This window comes from Danio rerio, chromosome 16 (genome assembly GCF_049306965.1).
Source record: "Danio rerio strain Tuebingen ecotype United States chromosome 16, GRCz12tu, whole genome shotgun sequence".
NCBI classification, from domain to species: Eukaryota; Metazoa; Chordata; class Actinopteri; order Cypriniformes; family Danionidae; genus Danio; species Danio rerio.
The window spans coordinates 22,310,001-22,337,596 of NC_133191.1; the positions used below are offsets into that span (position 1 = coordinate 22,310,001).

The 27,596-nt window shown below is 33.1% G+C and overlaps 1 protein-coding gene across 4 annotated transcripts in view; it reads left to right on the forward strand.

Annotated features, from left to right (window-relative positions):
- The window catches only part of skap2 (src kinase associated phosphoprotein 2), a 43,313-nt gene extending 24,089 nt beyond the window's left edge, over nucleotides 1-19,224 (forward strand). Inside the window, exons 11-14 of one of the 4 annotated variants that reach the window (XM_068213909.2) lie at nucleotides 1,142-1,260; nucleotides 17,535-17,636; nucleotides 18,603-18,634; nucleotides 18,929-19,224. In XM_068213909.2, the coding sequence (XP_068070010.1) occupies nucleotides 1,142-1,260; nucleotides 17,535-17,627 (212 nt within the window). In that variant the 3' untranslated portion in view covers nucleotides 17,628-17,636; nucleotides 18,603-18,634; nucleotides 18,929-19,224. 4 annotated transcript variants of the gene reach the window in all.
- The last annotated feature ends 8,372 nt before the right edge of the window (nucleotides 19,225-27,596 follow it).

A 27,596-nucleotide genomic window follows, 5' to 3' on the forward strand; every position in this document is an offset into this window, starting at 1 on the left:
GTATGTATGTATATAGATGTATGTATAAGCTATTTTACATAGAAATTAAAAAATGATTTTTTTCCCCCAATTTCTGGTTAGTAGAGAGAATATTTTTTTAACACATTTCTAAACATAGTAGTTTTAATAACTCATTTCTGATTACTGATATATTTTAGTTTTGCCATGATGACAGTAAATAATATTTGACTAGATTTTTTCAAGACACTTCTTTACAGCTTAAAGTGACATTTAAAGGCTTAACTAGGTTAATTAGGTTAACTAGGCAGTTTAGGGTAATTATGCAAGTTATTGTAAAATAATAGTTTGTTTTGTAGACTTAAAAAAAAGGCTAAAGGGGCTAATAATTTTGTCCTTAAATTTTTTTTTTTTTTTTTTATAATTAATAACTGCTTTTATTCTACTTGAAATAAAACAAGACTTTCTCCAGAAAAAAAAAATGTTATCAGACATACTGTGAAAATGTCTTTGCTCTATTAAACATCATTTGAAAAATATTTAAAAAAAAGCAAAAAAAATCAAAGGGGGGGGGGGGGGCTAATAAATCTGACTTCAACAGTGTATATACAGTTGAAGTCAGAATTATTAGCCCGCCTTTTCCCCCATAATTTCTGTTTAACGGAGAGAAGATTTTTGACTAGGCAAGACATTTCTAAGCATAATAGTTTTAATAACTCATTTCTAATAACTGATTTATTTTATCCTTGTCATGATGACAGTAAATAATATTTTACTAGATATTTTTCAAGACATTTCTATACAGCTTAAAGTGACATTTAAAGGCTTAACTAGGTTAATTAGGTTAACTAGGCAGGTTAGGGTAATTAGGCAAGTTATTATATAATGATGGTTTGTTCTGTAGACTATCAAAAAAATTAGCTTAAAGGGGCTTATTATAATTAATATAAGTTTGTCATTAAAATGGTTTTTAAAAAACTTTTTTTATTTTAGACTAAATGCAACAAATAAGACTTTCCCCAGAAGAAAAAACATTATCAGACATTCATTCATTCATTCATTTTCTTTTTGGCTTAGTCCCTTTATTAATACGGGGTTGCCACAGTGGAATGAACCGCCAACTTATCCAGCACGCATATAGCTGTAGCAAGTTATCTAATCTTCTATCATCTCTTCTCTGCAGCAGCAGTCAACAAAAGCACAGACTATGCAAACTACTTCCAGGGCTTATGGGATTGCATTGGAGATCAGCCCGATGAGCTGTCTTTTAAAAGAGGAGACACCATCTACATTCTCAGCAAGGTAAGACAAGAACTTGGAAACTTCTAGAATCGCCCCAGTTGTCACAACCCATGTGATCAAGGACAGAAATAATAGAACATGTGGTAATGTTTGTTACTCTGCCCTTTCAAACATCAGCAGAAAACATGAATCCGCACAAAACAACTTAAATAAATATGCTGCATCGTCTGGTTTATGTACACGAGTCAAAACTTAGTTTCACCATCTCATATGCTCCACAGTGGTGTGTTTCTTAATGTGGAGGCTTAGAAACCCTCTCTGTGCGCACTGATGGGATTAGTCCTGTCACGGCGGAAACCATTTTAGTGCTCTTGGCCCTGAGCAGGGCAGGTTGGCAGCCATTGGCATTCTGTCACCTCTCTCCTTGTCTGCCCACCACACATGTGTTTCTCAGAGCTTGTGTGTGTGTGTGGACATTTCAATGCGATGTTTAGTGAGGGCAGCCTCACACAGACCTTTAGCCCATACACTTCTTCGCCAGTCACTATTTATGGCTGTAATGGTAGTCTGTGTTCTCAGGAAATGCTGAATCCACCTCTCTATTCGTACCAGGTGTGGCGTAGAAGTGACTTCGGTTAAAAACTTCCCTTACCTGTCAGCCTCGATGCAAAAGCAGGCTTTGCGGATCTGGGTTCTGCCCATGGGGTTTGTACCTGGCTAACAGAATTAGTTCAATACCTCTTAGGGCTACTTAAAACAGCTTGGGCTGCTTCGTTTCCAGAAATTAACTCAGTATCTTGTGGTTTGTCTGCTCAACACCTTTGCCCTTCAGAGAATGAAGTGGAACCTTTAAATCAGACACATACATTTGTTTTTAGCTAAAGAGATGTTGACGTTGCACTTGGTTGTAAAACAAATGCTTGGTTGTTCAACCTAATATTGGGTCAAATGTGACCCTGGACTATAAAACCAGATAAGCGTGATAAGTGTCAACTTTTGGACAATTGTATTTATGCATTATCTAAAGTTTGAATGAAGAAACCAGGGTATCTGTGGGGTCTTAAAAAATCTTAAAATGTCTTAAATCTTAAAGCCTAAATTTTAGGCCTTGAAAAGTCTTAAATCTACTGAAATGTTTTGTTGTAGGTCATAAATCTTTTATCAACAGGTCTTAATTTTCCTTTGTTCATGTAAAGCTATGCAATCTGGCAGTTAACAGCCATCCAATCACCAACAATCCCAATATCAATAAAGCTTTTTTTACTTGATTACGATTAATGAACGATTATTTTATTTATTAATTTTGTGTTTTTGCCCTCATAGTTCACTGACAAGTTTTGAATAGTAAATATGCTTACTTATTGCAAGTGAAATTTTTGAATGTAGGGTGCGTTACTTGAATTTAAAATAGTTGTAAACACACTTTATCTATTGTCTCTGATTATTTATTGAACATCAGCGCTGGAACAACTGAAATTAAAATACATGGCCTAAAACACCGCTCTCCGCACTCCCACCTCATCACTGCTACCAAACTGACCAGTCACAAAGCTTGCACTACGCAGCATTGTGACGTGTTGTTACATTTCTTTGAGAGGTGCATGGGTATGAGAAAGATGCGCCGCACCGTACGTGTGTGCTTCGCAGAAGTATAATATCAGAATAATATAATAAGTATAAAACATAATAGAATAAGTTTTAATCACCCTTAACAGAGCAGGGTCATGTGACTCCACAGTCCACACACAGTTAGGATAGCAATCGAAAAAAAATGGGCCTGGAAAAATTAGATTGATTATAGGTTCTGAATGATTAATTGCCCAGCCCTATAAATTGATATATTAAAAAATAAATAAAAACATGTTAAAACAAATTATTATTGTATTATAATATAAATGCATGAAATCTGAATCATTTTTTGATAGGTCAAGTCAAAATATTTTATGACAGGGACATTCTAAAAACAATATTTAGCATTCATTTAGCCCTGTAAGAGCCTAAAACTTCATTCATAATGGTCTTTAAAATGTCTTAAAAAGTTTTAAATTTCTCTTGGTGAAACCTGCAGAAACCCTGATACCTTTCTGTTAACGTGTACTTTATCAGGATTGGACATTTTGACTATTTGAAAACTGTTTGAAAGTCTGAGCGTTAATATATACATATATATATATATATATATATATATATATATATATATATATATATATATATATATATATATGAGAAAATTACTTTTAAAGTTGTCAAAATAATGTTCTCTGCAATACATATTATAAATTAGACACCTGGTGTATATATATTTATAGTAGGAAATTTACAAAATATCCCCATAGAACATGGTCTTATTACTTACTTAATATTTGCGTTATGTTTTTGCATTAAACAAAAATCTATTATTTTGACAGATAAAATGTTTTTTGGGACTATTGCTAAAATATACCTGTGTGACATAAGACTTTTTGTGGTCCAGGGTCACAAATATGGCAAAAATGTGACCAAGCAGTTGGGTTTGTTTTTGTTTGACTGAAAATTGGGTTAAACAACCCATAATTTTTAAGTACACGGTAAAATCCAACAGCTAACTTTATCTTTATCTTTATTTGCTCATTTGAAAAGAGTTTTGAACTTAGTGTTGAAGGTAATAAGTTAATTAAATACGTCATTACGCCAACTTAAATGGAATAAGTTCACAGATTAGTTTTTTAACTCAGTGGTTTGAGTTGCCTCAACTTATTGGATTTTACAGTACTCAGTTGGTTTCCCTTTTTTATTGGGTTTTACTGTGCTAAAATTGCTTTGTTTACTCAAATGGAGTAAGTTCACAGTACACTGTGGTTTGTTGTAATCGGCTTCCTCAAATGGTTTGAGTTACCTTAACTTATTGGGTTTTACAGTATCATAGTATTTTCATATCATCTCTGTTCTGCTGTGTTAATGAATAACTGTAAGGACCTTTGTGGGTCAATGACGTCAGGCCTACTTTAGAGTTTAATACACATGCCAAAACATTATAAATGAGGTGGCTTTACAGAGCTCAGAATTCTGTGTAAATTTGCAGTGCCAGATTAAATCATGCCTGGTTTGACCTACAGTACCTCATTCAGCCTCTAGTGTCAAAGTACTGTGTAAAGGAGCAATTGCTGTGTAAATGCATTAATGCCACCACTGAGCAACATTAAACACTCTCTGAGGCTAAATGCTGCCTCAGAGGTGCTTCTGTGTAACTTGTAAATTTGGCAGTGTATTCATCCTTTTATTCCATTTTCAGGGAAAGCTTCAACATCATGTGATATAGCAAACAAGTTTGTTTCTTTCAAAAATCTAGATGGCTAGAATGGTTACAGAGTGTATGCAGGGTCTTAAAAAGTATTAAAGGTTAATACATCAATGTAGAGAAATTAAAGGCCCTTAAAAGGTATTAAAAAGTCTTAAATACTTTTGCAAGGTATTCAATATTACAAAATATTTGTTTATGCAATGTGTGGTTGAATGTTAACATTTGCCTAAATTAAATCTGCAAATATCAGGATGCAGTGTAGTTTATGAAATCAATAAAATCCTGCTAGATTTGACATCATGATGCTTTGTTTACTGCAGTAACCACCATTATTTCTTGCAGCCAACCTGCTGAATTAGCTAGATTGAATAGATTTTTATTCAGTATATGATTGATGTTTTAGTTTTGGATTCACTTCTTACTTTAAGCTGTAGTAAATTTACTGTAAGTTAAAATCTTGCTAGTGTTTCCGGTTGAAATGTGGTTTTAAGGTCTTAAAATGTATAGGAAGAGTCTTAAAAGGTTCTAAAGGGTACTATATTCCACTCTCTGATTCCTGTGTACACTCTAGTTTAGATTAATTAAGAAATATACTACAAAAAACTGTCTAATGAATTGAATGAATTCATGAGATGCTATACAGAACATGTAATTATCTGAAGTGTGTGTGTGTGTGCTTTAAAGTAAAATTAGAAATGATGCTCACTATATAATAAATTCTTTAGTATGAGTTATTTTAAGATTTTAAGGGTTGCACCACATGACAATTTAAGACCTGAGCTAACCTTGCCTAGCCATGATGTCAAACGGTCTGATATTTTAAGAGATTTACTGACCTTGACATGAAGTTGTAAAGGTCTGTCTCTTTTGCTAACTTTATAGGCGAGTATTTTAAAAGTAGTGAAGCTGTGTGGTTTGTGTAATACATTACAAGAAAAGAAAGTAAAGACTCTAAAGACACTAAAACTATAGTAAAATGGATATTTCCCACAATTTGTTGCCATTATTTATTGACAGTCATATTGCTGTATTAGTGACCTTCTTCTGCAAGATATAAAAAAGACTAAATGAAGAATGTGTCTGGCTGTAGTATGTGTTATAATCTTATATAATCATAAAATCTTTCATTTTACACAGAATACATTTTGTGAAGTTTTAGAATAGAAAGTGTTTTTCTTGTGATCTGGAGGATATACTGTCTTGACATTATAATGTTTTTTACTTTTATATCTCTCCTACATATTAAAGTGAATTTTAATAGAGTAATTAAAAATACTCATTATGGAAGAAGCACCAGGAAGAGTTTAAATTGAACTTTGAACGTGTTTTTGAATACATTAAAAGATAGGATAAAGAAATACTGTATGCTCATTGACCTTTGCATGGGTGTTTGATTCTAGCATCTCAGTGTTATGGAAACAGTCTGTTACTGGATCGTGAGCTGTTATTGGTCAGGCTTTAAGAGTGAGAGATTGCCATTTTTAAAATTCTTAACCGACAATATTGTAAAAATAAACTAAATCTAAGTTACGTGGCTTTAGGTAAAAATATTTGGTGCCATAATAAGTTGCATTTTATTTTATGATTTTATTAGAACTGTCAGTGACAGAACTGCAGAGTTGTGTAATGGCATAGCGCTCTACAGTGAATATTTCATTACAATATATTATTACCTACTTATATGCAGTATGTGATCGTCTGCCACAGACTAGTGGTTTTAACTTGGTCTTCTCTGTGTTCAGCAATTGTGAGACTTTCGAGTAGCCCGACGCTGGAACGCTGGAATTTGGCTAAAAATGGCCGAAATGACTGTATGGTGGCCTCTATTATGACACATTAAAATCTCCAGAAGTGATTAAACAGAAAAGAAGCTGTCAGAAAGAACTGCTGAAAACAGCTTTCCTTAATTTTACCCAATTTATTTATATTCATTTTACTAGAGACACAACGTATACTGACCTGACCTATTTTTATTATTTAATTATTGTTATTGTAGACTGAAATGATTGACAGCTATGTTTTGTTCTATTTTTGGTAAGGGTAATTTGTAAATAGATAAATAATTTTTATATATATATAAAAATAAAAATATATTAACAAAAAATTATCATTATTATTATTATTATTATTATTATTATTATTATTATTATTATTATTATTGTTGTTGTATTATTAAATATATAAAATTGGTAGTGCAGTTGAGCAGTGGGTAGTGCTGTCACCTTACAGCAAGAAGGTTCGCTGGTTTGAGCCTCACTTGGGTCGGTTGGCGTTTCTTTGTGAAACCCTACGTTCGCGTGGGTTTCCTTCGGTTTCCCCCACAGTCCAAAGACATGCGGTACAGGTGAATTGGGTAGGCTAAATTGTCTGTATATTGTATGAGTGTGTATGAATGTGTGTGGATGTTTCCCATAGATGTGTTGCTGCTGGAAGGGCATCTGCTGCGTAAAAAACGTGCTGGATAAGTTGGCTGTTCATTCCGCTGTGGCGACCCTGGATTGATAAAAGGACTAGTCTAAAAAGAAAATGAATGAATAACTGAATAAATATATACAATTTTAATCATTTTTGATGGGGAAAGTGAAAATCTTTTATAACTAGGATATTTGAAAAAAATAACATTTCTAAAATTTCATTCGTAATGGCCTTAAATTCTCTTAAAGTCTTAAATTTAATTTGGTGAAACCTGCAGAATCCCTGATAAGCTTTCCGCAAATGTATTGTTTACCAGGATTAGACATTTGACTCTATTTAAAAACTGTTTGAAAGTCTGAAGTTTCAAAAAACAAAAATACTGAGAAAATGGCCTAGCAATGACTGTATAATGTCATTTATTATTGCGACGCATTAAGATCTCCAGAAGTGATTACACAGAAAAGAAGCTGACAGAAAGAACTGCTGAATGCAGCTTTCCATAATTCTACCCAATTTATTTATATTCATTTTACTAGAGAACGTGCAGACAGTGGTAAATTAAAGTATCTTCAGGAGAAATAGAGATGACATCCCAATTTCACCAGTGGCTAAAAATCTATAATTTGTAATGGATGTATAAAGCATGCCAATGGGGAAATTATCTCATTCTGGTAAAAGTCAGCAGGCTGTCAGAAAATGACAGAATATGGTCTGAATGGGATCCAGGGGTGACTGCGTTTTTAAGAGCAAGTCTGACATCTAGTGGCTAGAATAAGTATGGTGGCCTTTATAAGAACATTTGCCTTTAGGAAGTCACAATTGTTGTTTTGCTTTATTTATATATATATATATATATATATATATATATATATATATATATATATATATATATATATATATATATATATATATATATATATATATGCATGTATTTATTATTCATATATAAATGAAGGGTTATATGTATACACAAACACACTACCGGTCAAAAGTTATTTTTTTTATGTTTTTATATTTTAAAGAAAATGATTCTGTCCATAAACATACATTTTTTTTTTAAATATTTATTAAAATGTTCAAAGAACAGCTTTCTTTTTGTTGTTTCAAATGAAATTGTCATTCCAGTCATTATTACTTTTATCACTATTACCAATAATAATAACAACAACAACAATAATAATAATAATAATAATAATAATAATGATTAATATTAGAGTGATTTCTAAAGGATCATGTGACTGAAGACTGAAGTAATGAAGCTGAAAATGTATCTTAAAATCATTTGAATAAATTATCAAATTAAATTATAAACTACTCTTGAACAGTGCAATAACATTTCACAAGTTGTACTGTATGTTTGATTAAATACATGCTGCCTTGATAAGCTGGAGAATTACAACATTTTAAAATCATATACTGATCCCAAACTTTTGACGTGTTGTGTTTCCTGCACTAAAAAAAAAAATGGTTCATGGCAGATTGTCGCAAACAATTCATTCATTCATTCATTCATTCATTCATTCATTGATTCATTCATTCATTCATTTTCTTGTTGGCTTAGTCCCTTTATTAGTCCGGGATTGCCACAGCGGAATAAACCGCCAACTTATCCAGCAGGTTTTTACACAGCGGATGCCCTTCCAGGTGCAACCCATCTCTGTGAAACATCCACACACTCTTACACTACGAACAATTTAGCCTACTCAATTCACCTGTACCGCATGTCTTTGGACTGTGGGGAAAACCAGAGCACCCGGAGGAAACCCACGCGAACGCAAGGAGAACATGCAAACTCCACACAGAAACGCCAACTGAGCCAAGACTCGAACCAGCAACCTTCTTGCTGTGAGGCGACAGCACTACTTACTGTACCACTGCGTTGATGCAAACAATTTATATAAGCTCAATTTAAACAAACAAATTAAGTTGAACATTACTAAATTTTAAATTTAAAGTTTAAATTCAGTCTATTTAAATTGTTTACAACCACATACCTTAAAAACAATATATTAAGTTACGAATTGTTTTTCAGTGTGTGCAAAAGATTTAAAATTGTAAGATTTTAAATCTTACACCAATTCTGCAAAATATCATATTTGATAATAGCCTAATGAAGTTATTTTTTAAATAATATTTTAAAATACAGTTTGTTTTTTGGATGTCAAAGCTGAGTTTTTATCTGAGCTTTACTAAAGTCTTTAGTGTCACATAATTCTTTAGAAATCATTGTAATAAGCTAATTTGCTGCTCAAACATTTCTGTAAGTTATTTTAAGGATTCGCTGATAATTAGAACGAAACATAATAAATATTTTACTTCTATTTATAATATTATAGAATGAAGGTATTATTTTGTTGCATTTCTTTACAAAAAACCCCCCATAAATTTATCTTACTGATCCTAAACCAAGCATAATTGAGTACAATCTTGCCAATTTTGAAAATGAATATTTTATCCATTTCTCATTTTTTTATCCATTTCTCTCTCATTCTATAAATGATAAAAATACATTTCTGTTTACTTAAAGTATAAAAATATTTTTATCAAAGAAACACACCATTAAATAACATTGCACATATGAATTATACATGAAATATGCCGCACAGCATAAAAGAGATAAGCATAAACCCAGCATGCTGCCAAAACGATGCTGGGAAACACAGTCCAATGATGCTGTGTCGTATTTGAGCCATTTTATGGGCACTGCAAGGCTTGGTTTACCATGAATATTGTAGGCGCTCTTTTGTAGCATAGCCCCCTTCCCCCTTCGCTCAGTCAGGCTCACGGATGACCGTAAAGCTGGTGTGGGTTTAGTGTCCAGCTGTGGCTCACAGGCCATTCAGAACAGTCTGGGGAACAAGCCAGTGGGGCTATTAGTGGCCTGCCTCCTTCCCCTTGGCCATGCAGCAGCTGCAGGTCTAACACCCCCCTCCATTTACCCCCCTGTCCAGACCCTCCGCGGCTCTCAAAGGGTATTGACCATCAGACCAGGGGGAGGTGTCAGGGCCCTAAATCACACACACACACACACACACACACACACACACACACACACACACACACACACACACACCATGCTCTCGTCCTTTCAAAGCAGGCCAGTGTGTGCTGTAAATGATGCTTGGTCAAAATAGAGCGTCACATGGTCCGTCTGGAGTCCAACAGTATTGTAAACCTCAAAGACTCACATCGTTTCAGTTGAGTGGTGTAATATTCGTGTTTGTATCATGAAGTGGTTAAATTATCCATCTTATACATTCTGAGAAAAAAACCTGCAAAAGCTGTCACTGGGGAAGGATCTTTTTAGGCACCAATATGTGCAAACTGTATCTGAATGGATTTATTTTATTTTTTATTATTATTATTTTTTCTGTTGTAAAAATGTGAGCAGATTCATGCAGATTGATTATGTGTGCATGGCAGTTGAAAATGTATCATGTTTAAAAAAATAAAAAAAATTTATTTAAGGTTTTCACTGCAAATACAATTGGATCCATTTTTTCATGTTAAAAAAGGCTATAAAATGTCTTATATAATAGCTTTACTAATAGGCATAAAAATATTTTTACACAAATCCTATATATATACATACATACATACATATATGTGATACATATATGTGATACATATATATATATATATATATATATATATATATATATATATATATATATATATATATATATATATATATATATATATATATATATATATATACAGTTGAAGTCAGAATTATTAGCCCCCCTGAATTATTAGCGCCCCTGTTTATTTTTTCCCCAATTTCTGTTTAATAGAGGGAAGATTGTTTCAGCACATTTCTAAGCTTAATAGTTTTAAAAACTCATTTCTAATAACAGATTTATTTTATCTTTGCCATGATGACAGTAAATAATATTTTACTTAATATTTTTCAAGACACTGCTTAAAGTGACATTTAAATGCTTAATAAGGTTAATAAGGTGAACTAGGCAGGTTAGGGTAATTAGTCAAGTTATTGTATAATGATGGTTTGTTCTGTAGATTATAGAAAAAAAAATTGCTTAAAGGGGCTAATAATTTTGTCCCAAAAATGTTTTTAAAAAATTAATAACTGCATTTATTCTAGCTGAAATAAAACAAATAAGACTTTCTCCTATCAGACATACTGTGAACATTTCATTGCTCTGTTAAACATCATTTGGGGATCAAAAGGGGCTAATAATTCTGACTTCATGATATATATGTAAGTGATGATGAGTTTTGGTGGATTTTTGAGGGAACAGACTCTGCAGTCAAACAGTGCTCAGCATATTTAAGTACACCCCTCACAAATCTTTTAAGCTTATATTTTTATTAGGAAGCTATTTTGTGCATATACAGTTGAAGTCAGAATTATGAGCCCCCCTTTTTATTTTTCCCCCAGTTTACCGGAGAGAAGATTTTTTCAACACATTTCTAAACATAAAAGTTTTAATAACTAATTTCTAATAACTGATTAATTTTATCTTTGCCATGAAGACAGTAATAAAGTGACAGCTTAAAGTGACTTTTAAAGGTTTAACCAGGTTAACTAGGTTAATTATAAATTAGATTATGCATCATAATTAAGAATACTTTAAGTTCATTTTCTGATTTAGCAAGTCTGTGCAACTTGTTGATTTCCTTAGACGGACAGGCTGTGTGTGTGTGTGTGTGTGTGTGTGTGTGTGTGTGTGTGTGTGTGTGTGTGTGTGTGTGTGTGTGTGTGTGTGTGTGTGTGTGTGTGTGTGTGTGTGTGTGTGTGTGTGTGTGTGTGTGTGTGTGTGTGTGTGTGTGTGTGTGTGTGTGTGTGTGTGTGTGTGTGTGTGTGTGTGTGTGTGTGTGTGTGTGTGTGTGTGGCATGTAGGCGGAGTGTGAGGTCTGCATTGCTTTCCTGTTGCAGACTTATTTGTCACACTCGCCTTCTAATGCACATGCACAGATTGTTTGCTGCACACACGGCACCAGGCGCTGTTCTGTCAATGAGGTGTGTGTGTATCAAAGGAGGCGACAGGAAGCTTCCTCTTCACCCTTTCACATATGTACTTCCTGTCTCATTTCACACAGACTGGACAACCGCAGTATATATTTGTAGTAAATCGATGTGGGGTGAGGTGTGCGTACCTTTCTATTTTTATCTATTTAGTTTAAATGCAGTGAAAATACTGAGGAAATACTGTATTGATTAAGTTTGAGATCGGTAAAATTTTTGGAATTAATATATATCTATATCTATATATCTATATATCTATATATATATATATATATATATATATATATATATATATATATATATATATATATATATATATATATATATATATATATTTTTTTTTTTTTTTTTTTTACACTTTTTACTATCCTTTATATGTGTGTACATTTAAAATGATGTGTGTCCAAAATGTGTGTGTCCCATGTTGGTGTCCATAGATTGGTAAACGTTTAAAATTACATAAATATATGTAATTACGCTTCATGAAAAGTTAGATGTAAATCATAGAAACATACATAAAAACTAAAAGCTATATACTGTATATTTTTTTGTTTTTATGGTTGAAAAACTCTTTTCTCCACTTAATTCTTAAAACTTACAAATATGAGTTTTCCAGTGGACTGCCTTCTTAAAATTTAATGGATGGTATATACTGTATAATACATTTATTTACTCTGTTAGGGTTAATAAAACAAAACTAATAATGATTTAACTACTAATAACTATGTATACTACTAATAATAACTTAAATATAATAACTTAAGTAAATAAATAAATAAATATATCTCAAGTAATGGCTTATTAATCATTATCAGGAAAAGCATTTACAAAATCATGAATGTTTTATTAATAGCTTTTGGGGGTTTTTAACCACATACTAAGGGTCCATTATGGGGTCTCTCTCTAGGGGGATTTATATATATATATATATATATATATATATATATATATATATATATATATATATATATATATATATATATATATATATATATTTAAGTTGTACATAAACATCACCAACATAGTCATTTATTGTGGTAATACTCTTAGAATGAATGTGAATTTTTGAAGTTGAATGAATATAATTGTACTTTCTAACCTATTTAATTAATTGACAACAGTTTAAATAAATAAAACATCTTCAAAAATCTATATTCACAACATTACAGATAGTCAAAGATTTATTTAAAGGTGCCAAAGAGTGCATTGTTAAAAAAAAAATCAATTGTTCTCTGATATCTAGGTAGTAGACAAGTTCAAAAATCCTTCAGAAACAGTTTTATATGCTCATTTATAGCTCCAGAAATTACTCCTAGAATGAGGTTTTCATGAATCTTCATGAGCTTTGTTCTAATTCCCTGCAGCTAACCTAAGTAGATGCATTAAATCAAAAAAGGTGGTCGAGAGGTTTATTTCAGCTAGAAGGAGTGAGATATCCTAAAGCCAGTTGTGTTGTAGATAGGCTAAATTATAAATATACTCAACAAAAGACACCAACAGAGATGTATTTAGAGTTGTACAGTATTTCAAAGCTTTAACGTAGCCAGAAATTAATATCAACCTTTGCATGAACAGAGGATTTTTATTAAATATGTTTCACTTTTACAGGTAGTGCTAAGTGATGACATGATACATAAATGTGCATTGAATATTTTTACTTTGCAGCTTAAATGTGTTTTTTTTTGTGTGCCAAGAATCTTTACATTAACAAAAGATTGAGTTAAACAGGCCTTATACCTGTTTTTTTGGCTGGTGCTGAACAATTTTAAAATCTGTATATCCTGCATTTTGCGTTAAGACCAGATGGTTGGCTAAGACCTGCTTCTTAAATCCCATCGAGGCCCAGACAGAATCTGTGGACACTTTTTACTATTTCTTGTAATTTTGTAAAATAATCTGTGGATTTATGTGGAATGATTTTGGGAGTATCATAACAAAAAACTTTATGTATGAAATAAAAAATAATACCTTTTTAATTTTTATTTAATATTTACAATGCAAATCCAATTTGATTAACTTTTTTTGATATACAAAGCAAGTCGTTGTACATAAATCACATGAACATTTTCATATTAGTCAATAATATTACTGAAATTAATTTAAAACTGAATAAATATAAATTTACACACATTTACACAAGTAAATAAATAGCACCCACCATGCCACTTCTTTTACTCTTCGAAACATTGGCTTCTGTAAGTATACAAAAAAAAAAAAACCATGTAAAGCTGCGGTCACACTGGGCTTTTCCTCCCATAGACTTCCATTCATACGCACGCGAATGCTAACTATAAACTATAGTGTAACTGCAGCTTAAAGATGCGGCATAGTGGGCGTGTCTCCCTGCCCTCCCGCTTTTAAAATAAGAGTCCCGCATAAATGGTATTTTACTTTTAGAATAAGTAAAGATATACTTACTAATAAAGGGGACAATGATCATTGTTGTAATCTCACTAGAAAACATTGTGGCCAATCAAACAGCCTGGGGCATGCTTATTAATGCTCACATGTTCAATTTAACAGTCTGTTTTGATTGGCCTGTTTTTCTCTGGGATTTTACTTTCATAAGATTTACATGAGTAGGAGGAAACAGTTGTGTTTGAGCCTCATGGTATATAATTTTTATCTACTAAATTCTTATTAACTACCCATGTATATTCATATTTTTATTATACGGCACTTTAACTCTGTGGTCTTTCAGAAGAGTTTTTAATTGCTTCCTTTTCTTTTTAGTCCTGGTCAGAGGACAGAACACACTGAGGACAGTCTGCATTGTAGAGGCCCTCTCCATTACAGTGTGTGTGTATGTGTGTGTCTGTGGCGGCTGTCAGCAGCTGCATAACCAGACCTGTGTTTTATAGACAGATATGAGCGCACAGCCAGTAAGAGGTTTGCTGGCCGGAGTCGAGCACTATACATTATACAGCAGGAATCACTTAGGCTGCCGGGGTCAAGTAGGGGCCCACAAACTTCATATTTAACTTCAGATGGGGTATGATTCAAACCTCATTGCTCTTTGCAAAGGCATCTTTTTTTGAACAGTGAGGTGAAGGATGAAGGTAGACGAGCAGTGAGTGTCTTGTCAGCTTTGTGGAGATCAAAGACTTGAATGTCGGAGAGAAAAAAGCCTATAAATGTCAGCCAGAATACCCTGGATTGAGATGTTTCAGGGTTTCGCTGTAGCTGATCAGTCTTTTCAAGTGCAACAAATGAGAGACTGTGGGAACTCTAAGGAAAACAGAGCTGAGGTTGCAGTTTCGCATGAGGCTTTTGCTTGGTGAGGTCCTCACTTAGGTCCTTTTATAGACTGCCCTACAAAGACAAAGTGCAACAATTACTGTAACTAATTAAAATAATTTTTTATTTTTTGCGTAACATTAATTAAATAAATTTAAAAACAAAAAATTTTCTGAACAAAAATGAAGTCTTGAACTTCAAAAATGAACACTTTGTTGGGATACTCCACCCCGAATTTAACATTTCCTCTCACTCCAGTGCACTATGAAGAAAAATGACTCAACTTACTTTTAAGGCAACAATCTTCAGGATATGTTTAAATAAACTTAAGTAAACTCAAAGATGTCCTGAAGTTTGTTGCCTTAAACTTAAAAGTTGAGTCAACTTTTTTTTACAGTGTGGTTGTAAACGTTTGTGAAATTCTTTCTTCTGTTGAACACAATACAAGATATTCTGAAAAATATTGGAAACCAGCAGCCATTGACATCCCTAGTAGGATGCTACAAGTGGCTGCTGCTTTACACTATTCTTCAGTGTATCTTCATTCGTCTTCAGCAGAAGAAAGAACATTTTATTTTGTTTCTGGATGAACTGTCTCTTTAAAAAAAGCAGCTTAAGTCTTTATGACTTTTGCCTTAATACATTTTTTGTAATAAGCGAGGTTTTGAATTTGTGTCTTAATACAGTACCTTTTTTAATGATATTTTATTATTAAAAACTTTTATTTAGCAAATGAAGTGTGATGAACAATTAAAAGTATTTTTTGTAATAATACTCTTCTATTGAAATTTAGTATATTGATTTTCATAACTGTTTTACAAAGTTATACATTTTTTTTGTTGAGCCTTAAATTGGATGGTTGGATTATAGACAGATCATGTCATTTTAAACTCTATTTTGAATTAAAGCCTTGTTTTGGTGAGTTTTTGCATTTTTATTATATTGTATTATATTATATTGTCTTGTCTTGTATCGTATTATATTATATTCTATATTATATTATATCATATTATATTATTTTATACTGAAATGATTGTCTTAAAATAGTTACTAAGTTCACAGAATATCTGAATAATTGCTTATAATAATAATAATAATAATAATAATAGTAATAATAATAATAATTAACATTTAAATAAATTATATCTTGTAACTTTTATAGTCAAATTTATGTAATTTTTAATTAAATGTTAAAATATTTCATATTTATTTATTGGTTTATTTACTATGGATTTTATTATTATTTTTAAAAAAGCTAACTGAAATTAAATGTTTCAATTAAATGGTGTAAATTAAATCAGGTTTTGTTTAAATGTACTAGTGTATTCAGCATTGAACTGCACTGTGTTTTAAATGGGATTTTTTTTTATTGCAATGAGTTAGCACTTAAAAAGTTATCCTGCATTAGTTAATATGATTTAAAGTAATAATTTCTATTTAGTTTAAAAATATATAAAATAAATCAGGGAATTACCCATGGCAGCTTTAATCTAATATAGTTTGGTATAGTTTGGCCCATATATGAAAAAGTTTGGGAACCCCTGCTTTATACTGTCATTGGAATACACAAACTTTCAAAGATGTTCTTGATATTTAGAGGATAAAACTTATTAAGCCTGTAATATCAACAGTTTTACATTTATAATATAACATTTCTTAGGAATGTTATAGTTTCTTATAGACCCTCCTGCACCTCCTTGTCCACAGCTCAACTCACCAAAGGTCTGCTAAGAAGTGTATTTTTGTGCATTCATTGTCCATCTCAGACCACTCTCCATTCATTGTATTATCTTTTTTTTTTTTTTGCTTTTTAATTGATCACAATACATCCTGACAGATCTGCCTCTCTGTAACCCCACAGTTTATCCTGTATCTATGAGAAACACAGCCGTATTACGGATGTGGAGAAAACGCAGGTTCAGTGGCTTTGAACTGAACGACATGAACTGTGTGATCTGTTTGCAATTATGGAATAAAGAAGGAGAGACGGATGGACGTATCTTATCTTCTTCTTATCTTTATGGTTATCTCTTTCGTGAGCTGATCTGTCTCCCTCTACGCAAAAAAATAGACTCTGTCCTCTGTCTCACAGATCTGTTGTGCTTCATAGGAAATATTTCGCCCGTTCATGTTCTCTTGTGTAATCTTTATAGTTCCTACGGGCCTTGTGTCCTTGAATTGGCCTTGGAGAGAGAGGCTTGGATTTGGGGGGGTAGGGGATGTACCGAGGAAGACAGTAGGAGAAGAAATGAGGCGAAAGCTCGAAATGAACTATAGATATTGACGCTTTTGATTCCCCAGAGCTCTGACCTGTGAGGTTTGACCTCGCTGATTGTGTCTCTGCTCTGATTGGGCTCAACAGTGAGTGAGTTTGATGAATGCCGGTTATTGGTTTTTCCTGTGTTTCTACAGGAGTACGACATGTTCGGCTGGTGGGTGGGAGAGATGAAAGGGGTCATCGGAATTGTGCCCAAGGAGTATCTTTTGGAGCTGTATGTGCTATGAAGGGCTGAGGTGAGTCAGGAATTGTGGGATGGCAGCACAAAAATGTGCAAAGTGTCATTTATTTATATTCCACGTAAATTTTTTTTGAAGATTTAAATAATAAAACATAAATATATTTAGGATGGAATAATAAAAATTTGTCCTGAAGAACTGTGCAAAAATAAATAATGAGTGTCATACACACCCCCCCCCCCTCTCATGAATTACAGAAGTGTCATTCAGTGTCACTGTTTATATATTAGAACATCTGGCTCAGCATATTTGAAACGAGGATAGTTTGATAACATTTTAAATAACTTTTATTCTTTTTATTCGTTGTCTATTTTGCATTTGTCAGAATATCTTTAATTAAATTTATATATAAATGTTGTATGATCACATTAGTTTATATATTTGTAAATGCAGTTTAGAATTATGCTTTAATTTGACATAAATGTGTTATTTGTACTCATTTAAGTCACAAAAAGCCACACTAAACTATTTAATCCTTAAACTGTGGTGCAGTAATCTATAATATAAATGTCATATATAGCTACACATAATGCTCAGCAAACATAAGTACAACCCTCACTGATTTCTTTTTTTAAATGAATATTTACTGTAGGATGCCTTACAATAAGATATTTGTGTATATACATTAGATTTGTCAGGACCAAATTGAAATCTTACAAAAAAAAAAAACAAGATCACAGTCCAAAAATCTGTACACCCAAATTTATGTTTAGGGAAAATATTAAATAACATATTAATAAACAGGAAACATCAGAAGAAACATTAAAATAATATCAAATTTGGTTAATTATTTGTAGTTTACATTTATTTTTTTATTGCAATAACTCATTTGAAGGTATAAAAGGTTTAAAGGCATTATTTTTCTGTTCCTAGAAATGTTAGCTGATCAAATTATTATTTTATGTATATAACTGTGTTATTTAATGGCTTTTTTTAACCAAAACTTATTGGCTATATTCACAGAGAAATGGATAAGAAGATTAATTTTCGGAAAGGTGTGTACTCATTTATGCTGAGCACTGTGCATGTATATAATTTTAAAAAGAAAATCCACTGAACTCCTGAGGGAATATCACTTTTATACGACAAATCCTGTTTGCTGTTTATTATTAATAAACAAACCAATAAACACGTTATTGCATTTACTACATTTAAATATCAGCCAGTTTGTTTCATATTTAATGTAATTTGCTGTTTATTTGTGAAATTAGTTAGCAGTTTCAGAGTGAAACAATGTACATCCTAAATCAACTTGTGTTTTTTACTGAATATTTTTTTTTTATTTCCAGGGTCCTTTGATGGCCTGCTGTTGCAACTTTATGATTCACAAGCCACTGCCTCTTTCTGTGTGTTTCTGTTATATTATTCTATTTAATACGTAAAGCAAACTGCCTGTCAAGAAGCATCAGCAATTCTGAAGTATGTACAATGAAGAATGAGACTATTTAATTTTCATGTGCTCAGGTATTTAATAGCAATGACTGAATTATTATTATACTATTTTTTGTCTTTAAAAAGCTTCAAAGTTGCTTCAAAAGCATAAAACTGAAAGAAATAAAGCTAGAGTGCTGATATCATCACAAAATGCTCAGAAGTTTCTTCCTTCACGTTAGATTGTTTCCACCAGGTGGCAGCAGCGCATAAGCAAGCCACTCTAAAATGGTTTTGCGTCGAATATTCGAAGGCAGATGTGAAATATCTTGGTTTGAGAGCCCATTTGATGCAGAAAACCCTCGACAGACTTCAACATAGATAAACCTTAAGTGTTGTTTGTATACAGACAATCACGACGTCGCAGTATGTAACGACGTGAAGGGAAAACAGAATCCTTGACCTTTTTATGCATAACATAACAAACAAATCAAATAGCAGTTATTCAGATGTGGAATTAATTATCTGCTGTAGGAGAACTGTTTGGCATATCGGATCGGATCTTCATGGACCGCTGCTTTGACATCCACAAATATCTGGGCGCTGAAGTGAGAAACTTAATTAAAACACATGTCAGATGTTTCCTTCTCTGCCAAGAAGAACGAAGCGTTAGCTACTATTAGCATATTAACTTGCTCAGTCAAGCTTTACACAATAAATACTAAAGACATTTTAATTTGATCTTTATATAATACTGTATTGTATACGTTATCAGTTGACTAACAATTACACTTGGACCTGCTTGTTAAAGTTAACTTAGGCCTACACAAGCGATTTTATATCAAATGCCGACGCCATGTTTATTAGCCTATATAAATCCACATAAACGGCGTCAGACATCTGTACTATAAGATATCACGGAGAAATATTTGTATCATATTTTTAAACCATCATAAGGAAAATCATCATTGAATGATTTAATATTACATCTTGCAAATTTTATTAGGTTAAATGTTTTACAAATGTAAAAATCTATTAAAATCTAATTTATTAAATAATTAAAACATTTTGAATTTACTTTAAATATTCTTATACATTTTGTCATTTAGTAATAATTTTGTATTTAACTTGTTGGATTAGGTGTTTATTCAGTTTATTTTACACAAATACTACAGAATGAATAGTCAATTGAATGACTAAAGATAGACAAATAAATTTTATATTACTTATATTAAGCTACATATTACATGATAGTCATATCAGACATATTTTTAATCTAAATTTCTAATTTATATATAAATATTAAAAATAACAAAAAACAATTCTGTATTAATATAGAATTCATATTAATTAATGAGAAAACATTTAGTAAATATGACCTCTCCATCTGAGATTTACTTTTTTTACTGTAAATGCAAAACCCCTGTTTTTATATTTTTTTTGAATACAAATAATCAACTATATAAAATTTTATTTGTTTGTTTAAATAGCGCTTTTCACAATATAGATTGCGTCAAAGCAGCTTGACATAGTTCTTGTAAAGACCAGATTTCATAGTTGAAGTACAGTTTAGTTCAGTGTGGTTTAAATTTCACTGCTAAAAGTTCGAACACTGTATAGCAAATCCACCGAAGCGCAGCTCCACATCTCCCGATCCAAGCAAGCCAGTTGTGACAGTGGCGGGAAAAAAAACTTCACCAATTGACAAAGTGAAGTCAAAAAAAAAAAAAAAAACTTGAGAGAAACAAGGCTCTAATGGGCATGACCATTATTCTTCTGGCCAAACTTCTTGTGCAGAGCTAGGCACTGGAGGCTGGAGAAGCTGGACATCCATCGTGGAGAAGCTGCATGTGTGAGTAGGTCACTGGCGGGTGTTTAGGCTGGCCCACGGGATCAATGCGGGGCTCATTTGTCACTGTAGTCTTTTAAGAAACAGTCTCATGCCCACTGTTCCTCCATTATGACCACAGCATCAGCTTGGGATACAGCCTGGTCCAGGATTATGGATACCTTGGAATCTTCTCTTCACAGGTCTTGGATTGCATCAATGGTGCTGCATAATCTCTAGGGACCTCGGAATAAGTATCCCCATGAGGAAATAGAGAATAAAGAAAATACTTAGCGTAGCTGCTGTTCATAATTTATATAAACGAGATGCAAAAAAAAGAGTGTTAGAAATGAAAATAGCAGTTATATAAACAAACATAGAAACAAACATGTATTGTAAAGCATATGAGAGTTTCTAACACAATGTCTGGTGTATTAAGGAGGAGTGTGTCCTTCAGGTGGTTGTCAAGCCAGCTCACCTGTGTGGACCAAATTTATGCATTATACCGTCATGCGATGCACTGAGTATATGCTTTACTAAAAACATGGTCTTAATCTAGTTTTGAACTGAGAGAGTGTGTCTGAGCCTCAGACATTATCAGAAAGGCTAATCCAGAGTTTAGGAGCCATAAATAAGAAGGCTCGACCTCCTTTACTCCACTTTTATTTTTATTAATTTATTTAACCAGAAGCTCTGAATTTTAAGATCTTATAAAGCTGGTTGGATTGTAGTGAGAAAGAAAATTGGTTAGATAAACAGGAGCTAGATTATTTAAAGTTTTATAGATAAGACATTTGTCTGAAAGGTTACTGAAAAAAGACTATATATATATATATATATATATATATATATATATATATATACATACATACATTTCTGTGTGGAGTTTGCATGTTTTTCCCGTGTTGGTCTGGGTTTCCTCCGGGTGCTCCAGTTCAAGACATGCGGTATAGGTGAATATGCTAAATGTGTGAATATGAGATTATATCTGTTTCCCAATACTGGGTTGCAGCTGGAAGGTCATCCGCTGTGTAAAACATATATGCTAGATAAGTTGGTTGTTCATTTTGCTGTGGTGACCTCTGATAAATAAAGGGGCTAAGCCGAAGGAAAATGAATGATTGTGTAATATATTATATTATATGTCAGTATGCTTTATCGGGCTTCTACTATTCCTTTACTGTTCAGCATGTGTTTCCTGATAATTTACTAGAAGGGTAAAATCGAGAACAGGGTGACTTTCCTGATTGAACTCGTCGAGTCTGTTAAAGAATCAGCACTAATGAAAGAGCTCAGGGTGGAAAGGATGTTTCCACTGAGCCTCGTGTGTGTTAAATTCGCATCACACGTCAGCGAATCACACCTCTCTGTCAGGACGGGTGGAGGGAAGACACCTGTCAAGGGAGGTGGGGATTCATTAGCATTCATTAGACATTTCCTACTAGATCTTGAGCCCAGAGGAAAGCCATTCGTTTCCTCAATAGAAGTATACAGAGACCAGTGTGTGATGTTATAAAAGAGCATAATGGATGGTGGACTTTCAAAAGAGGCTTTCCTTTGTCATTTCAGACTTGTGTGATTTTGTCATTTGCAGAAGACAAATTAAGATATTTGGGAGGATTTGTTTATCAATTTATTATAAATGATGTCAATACAGCATTAAATAATAATGGTTCATAAAAAAAGGTCATGTCAACATGTTTTTATTACTTTAGTTCGTCAAAATAATTTAACAATTTAAGAATTTAACCTTAATGAGTTTATTTAAATTTGATCATGTAGGGCAGCAACTAAACTTAAGCATTTATGGGAAATAGATGGATTTTTTTACTTCAGTTTTCACAGAAACAGCTTAAACAAAAGCTTAACAAAAATTGTTTAATTACAAATAAATAATCAGTTGAGAAAAATTCTCCGTAATGTGTTCTAAAACTGAAGCTAAAATATAAGTAATCTAATATAAAAACAAATAAAACTGAGCTGACAGAATTAAATGATAAGCTATTACGAATATAAAAACATTTATATTAGATGCTTTCTCACTGAAATTAAATACATTAACACTGACAAAGAATTATTCAAAAAGATTCAAAATAAAATTGCTTGTGTACAAACTAATAATTACAATTAAACTGAAAACCAACTCTGTAATAAATTCCCAGAATTTCACAACATGTTATTGTAATTTTCGCAGTAACTTACATTAGTGTCACTTTGCAGGATTTAACTGTTAAATTTTATGTATTCAGAATTTTATTATGAAATTAAGGCAGGCATCATGATTACAGCAAATTACTGTAAAAATGGCTGTATCTTTTGCACGTTAGTTATAGGAATTCAAACACATTTAATATTTTGTTCAACGTAGAAATGAATACGCATTAACGTTTACAGGTACTTTTTCAATATTTAGAAATATTTACAGAATTATTGTCATTATGAAGTACCTCAGCTCACAGTAATTTACCATGAATTTACATACAGTACCTTACTGTGAAAGTAATACAATTGTTAGCCAGTAATTTACTTTAAATTTAAGGTAAAATATTTTACAGTGTAAAAATAACTTATCACAATATAACACTGTGACCAAAATACTTTAAAAAAAATCTTAAATAAACATTCCTTGCAGAATGGATGGTGGACTTTCAAAAAATGCTTTCCCTCATGTCATTTCAGACCTGTGTGATTTTGTCATTTGCAGAAGACAAATTAAGATATTTGAATGGATTTATCAGGGTAAATAATTAATGTGAACATACTGTGAAAATTTCCTTGCTCTGTTAAACATCATTTGGGGAAAAAATAAAATAAAATAAATAAATAAATAAATAGATAAATATATATATATATATATATATATATATATATATATATATATATATATATATATATATATATATATATATATATATATATATACTCTCTTTTTAACTATTCCTGTCATCCAGGTAAAATCGAAAAACTCTCCAACGTAGCGCCATTAACTGAAGATTAATGTTGAATGTTTACCCATAGCTCGTGTACTTGGACAGTCGTTTCCATTCAGGTCCTGTTTTGTAGCGGCTGGGAGGTTTGCGATAGCAGATGGGCCGTCCCGCTGTGTGCCTGATTGAAACACAGAAGCTGGAGCCGCCTCATAACAACATCACCAGCTCCTGTCAGCTCCAGCTAGGGAACAAATCAGCCTTCCTGTGGCTCTGCTGCAGAGAACACCACTCTGCTCCGAGGAGAAACAGGGCCCAGCCAAGGGCACAAAGGATCCTTACATTTTAGGACTGCCTGGCTGTCACTGTTTACAAGCCTGTTGTGCTTGTGTGCTCGCAGATGATGTTAGTGAAAACCAAAGCTAGACGTGCAGATGGCACTACCGTATGTGGAAAGCCCACTGCAAATATTGAACTGTTGATTATATAAGGTGGTCCAAATGAGCTACTCACAACGGATCAGTTGTCACAATACTGAAAAGTTTCATTTCAGTATAGTTTGAAGCATTTTCACACCTGACTCATTTAGTTAAGTTGAATAATACACACCAAATAGGTACACAACAAAAGCAAACTAAACAAGTGTACTGGGAACAGCTTGAAGAGGTGCATTTGGTTTCAAATGAAATCTGCAATTGTTAGTTTATGGTTTATGATCTGCCCTCAAACTGCAAAAGCACTGCACATTTTTGGACTAAACCAGCTGCCTAAGTCAGCTGGCGCTGTGCATTATGTGATGAGAACAAGTTGGTTGGCAGTTTAGCAATGGGCCCTTTGCTAAGCCCCGCCCTCCTTAGTTATTGTTGCTACGCCTGTCAAGCTTTCGTGCCTGGCACGACTTTTACTATGTGTATGTGCCGGTGTCAGACATTGCCAGGTATATAATGTCATTTTTGGCGAACAGGTGACATATCCAAGAAAGCCAGACAAAAAAGAACTGCAGTATGCATTACAGGGGTGTATTCACGACATAATGGGCAACCAATTAGAAAATAATTCAATCAAAATTGAAGCTAACTTAGCCTAGCCGCCTCATACGCTAACCATTCAACAGCTTAGTTCATGCTCAAAAAGAGAGGAGAAATTTACAAATAATCTAATAATAATTAATTAAACCGCGATTTCTTTATTTTTAGCCAAAAAGCCAGATAGATTAATTGTGGTGCAATAAAAAATAGAGATACTTACCAACGAGGAACCATGCATAGACAGTGCTTTTACATAATTTATTCATAGAAAGAGCAGCCAGAAAGGGGAAACTGATGGATTTGTGCCGAATATTTGCATCATTGACCCATAACAATGTACAGTAAGTTACCTATTACTGTCAGTATGTTTGTGTGCTCTTAATAAATTAATGAAAAACAACTGCTAGTAAAGTATATTGATCGCAAGTGCTCAGTTTGTGATCACATCTCTGTTTTGTTCAGATTTGTAATTTCAAATATTCAAAGCTTGAAATAGATGGAAATATGAAGTTCAGTCAATTTAGCAACAGATTCGCAGATTTGTATTTGCTGTACAATAACTAGGTAATGACCTATTCGCTATTAGTATGACTAACGTTAATATGGCGAAGGCTTAAACGGAGCATTACTCATAATATTGAGCGGAAAAAAAACACTCTAGATGTAGATATAGTGTATAGACCGTCATATTGGGGTGAAATAAACACACCCAGTCCTTTTTTTTTTTAATTTAACAACTTAAAAACGGTGGACCAATTGGAGCTGTTTTCAGACCGACCATAACTTGAAAGATGACGCTTCAATCCCGGTTTGTGGACGTTAAATCAGGTTTATTTTGTACGTTAACATAACAGCAGTGGAGATTAAGCTGTATCTTGTCACATTTGCGTGCAAAAAGAATGTAAAGCTAAACACGCTCTGTTTGTGTGTGTGTGTGTGTGTGTGTGTGTGTGTGTGTGTGTATCTGTGTGTGTGTGTGTGCGTGAAGTTTGTACATTGACATTTTGTGTGGATGCATCTCCACAACAAATACTCATTGGTAAAGTTCTTATTGTAGTATTTCTCACAAAAGCTATGTGAGATCTTTTTCCTTTAAGTCTGTCTGTTGTCTGACGCAGCCGAGGGATGAGATTAAGGCACGCAGAAAGGCACGTAGAAAAAGTAGGCGGGGAGGACTAGCCTTAAAGGCGAGTGTGACAAAAAATCCCCCTGGTGGAAAAATATGAAAGTAAATCAGTAGCAATACTCGAGAACTGTTTTCTTATATAAGAAACAAACAAGAGAAGCACCCAGCACAGTCCTTAGCTTAGCTAACAGTATTGAACATATAGATAATTATTAAAAATCAGAACTTACCCTCTGATTGCTCGAGGCCTCCAACAACGTGAGCTGCCCTGTGTGCTGACAAACAGAAACGCCACATCTCATTGGCTGGCTCTAGCCAATAAACTGGCTTTGCTGCTCTTTTACTGGTATGTACATTTCCACAGAATTTATGATTTTTTAACAAGAATCTCTTCAGAAAAGAGTTTAAATAAACCCTAACTAATGAAATAATCGTGGGAAATTATTATTTTGCACCTCAGTCCTGTTGGCTGCTGGCATTGTTCATTGGTCAGGCATCAGCCAATCAAACAGCTTTACACCTGCCTCGCCCCGTGCTGCTCACGCCTCTGCATCTGCGAGTGCACAGATGAGTTCTGCTACAGAGATCGCGGGAGATGTGTTGCAAAAGTCAGAGCGCGGGAGATTTGTAGTTGTACTGACGAATCTGAGAGGTTGTGAGTGCCGACCTGTGGTTGTAGAGCAAAGATGCAATCAAATTTGCCTTGCACACGTGTGTCTGTCACTTTGTATTTGTGAATGACATTTTACAAATACACAACTATTAATCTGCAACTTCGAATTTAAAACACAAGTGTGTGGATTGTTGTGTGTGTGTGCAAATCGAGGATTTCAGCTGTTCACATCAGAGCTGTAAGTGTACATTTCAACATACACATACAAATATTATTATCACAAGTGCTCACATTTACATTTGCAAGCTCTCGAGTTTCGCAACTGATTTACCTTCATAGAAAAATGTATAAAGTAGAATCTTGTAAAAGGTATAATGAAAAATCTGATGGGTGTTTTGAGCTGAAACTTTACATACACATTCTGGAGACACAAAACACTTATATTAAATCTGAAAAAAAAAACTCTAGAAACGTTCTAGAAACTTTCATAAGAAGGAGGAAAAGGATCCAAACGCAGCAATGGATTATTTATAGATAGATGCATGGATAGATAGAAAGATTTTTTTTATTTTTTATTTTTGGTGGCCATTTAACATTCTTTGACTTGTTTCAGAATCCATAAGGTTAGGACTTTACTCACAAAGTCTGATTTTGACGAAGGAAATAAACATGAGAAGACTTCAAAGTCAAAGGTAAACTGTATCAAACAATCTTTATTCTCAAGCAGTTTCAAACTTGAATTTGAAAAATAAATGTGATGGTGGCTCAGTGGTTGCCCCACAGCAAGGATGCTGGTTGAGTCCAGGCTGGAGAGTGAATGTATATGTTTCCAAGTGCTGGGTTGCAGCGCTAAATCTCTGCAATACATTTTGCATAAGAACAAACTATGTATAGTTTCAGCACATTTCCAACTTGTATTTTTGCTTATAACGTCTCAATAGTTTGAGCAAAAATAACAAGAATGCTCCATTTTTATATTCAGGAAAGTGTAATGTTTTAAACATAGAAAGTTCCCATATTGGGCATTACAATTAATTTATTTTTATTTTTTTTATCTTAGAATG